Raw genomic sequence first — 1,284 nt, 5'->3', positions numbered from 1 at the left:
TTCACTACATTTGCTAAAAAAAAAAAAAAAAATCTGATTACTCTGTAAAAATGTACAGTCGATTATTTGATTATTAAAATAATTGAGAGTGACAGCCCTGTTTTAAACTTCCCTGCCCCTTGGACTTATTATATGTTAACACTATAAAATGCATAATGTTTGCACTTCAAATTAATTTAAGTAGTTTTCGGATGTTTTGTGCATTTGCTTAACATCAGATATCAAAATGATAGTATTATTTTTTTTTTTATCGTTCAGGAAGGACTAAAATCCTAGTGACTGTAGGCTATATTCATTGTTACAAAACTGGTGCTAAAGGTCCGAAGTTTCTTTCCTGCAAACCAGCACATACAATAAAGTGTGCCTTACAATAAATGCCACTTGCGTTGATTTGTCTCATTATTGCAGCCTCTATTAGGCGACATGACTACAGGAGTGCAGTTACCTAGGCTCTCTAAAAGTTATGAACAAACGTTAATAGAATGTTCATTCCAAGTTAACAACGTTCTCAAAACGTTAGCACACGAACATTATCTATAAATCGTGTATGGAACTTTTTTCTGAAAAAAAATAAATAAATAAAAATTTTGGACGTTCGGTGGTTTGGAGAAGATTCCCGTAATGTTTGCAAATCAATAAAATGGAACATATTCTCTTTAATGTTGTCTCTAACGTTCACCAAGAATAAAGGTTTTTATACCTGAACGTTTAAGTTAACTGAATTTTTAATTAAATACCTGAACGTTCAGAGAACATTCAGAAGTAACTTTTTCCTACTCTAATGGAGACGTTAGCAAACTGTTCTTTGAAGATGTTTTTTGGTAGCTGGGTAGCTGATCGTTCACGCAAACACGTGTCTCTGAACGCATCTGTGTCTAGTGTAGATCAGTGCGCTCTGGAGGCGGAACCAACGCGCGCGGTAGTGCTGCGTTCAGCGCGAACTGTGGCGCTCTTCTCGTGATGGGATCTATCTTCATGAGGTGATTTTAGAAATAAAGAGTGAGTGCACGCAGATGGAGGTGTTTGTGCTGCTGTCAGCGCTGCTGTGCGTTCAGACCTCCGTCAGCTCTCCAGTCTCCACAGCTGCTCAGGCTCAGGTGAGATCTGCTTCTTCTGGCGCAAAATAACGCCACAGATACGTTTAAATACGGACAAGGACTGTAGACTGATTTCTGTTTTACTTGCATCTTATGATTAGATTACATTAGATTGCAACATTATTTAAAGGTTACAAAAACATTGCTTACAACGTTCTACTATAGTTGCCGCCCCCCCCCCCCCCAT

General features: G+C 38.0%; 1 protein-coding gene across 1 annotated transcript in view; it reads left to right on the top strand.

The window, feature by feature from the left end:
- Positions 1-934: 934 nt before the first annotated feature.
- Positions 935-1,284, top strand: part of mmp28 (matrix metallopeptidase 28) — a 17,074-nt gene continuing 16,724 nt past the window's right edge. The window contains exon 1 of the mRNA XM_016475839.1: positions 935-1,097. Coding sequence (XP_016331325.1) covers positions 1,014-1,097 — 84 coding nt within the window. The 5' untranslated portion in view covers positions 935-1,013. The remainder of the gene's footprint in view (positions 1,098-1,284) is intronic.

The sequence above is a fragment of the Sinocyclocheilus anshuiensis genome, unplaced genomic scaffold (genome assembly GCF_001515605.1).
Source record: "Sinocyclocheilus anshuiensis isolate Anshui unplaced genomic scaffold, SAMN03320099.WGS_v1.1 scaffold853, whole genome shotgun sequence".
Lineage (NCBI taxonomy): Eukaryota > Metazoa > Chordata > Actinopteri > Cypriniformes > Cyprinidae > Sinocyclocheilus > Sinocyclocheilus anshuiensis.
This window is presented reverse-complemented; position numbering and strand designations above follow the sequence as displayed.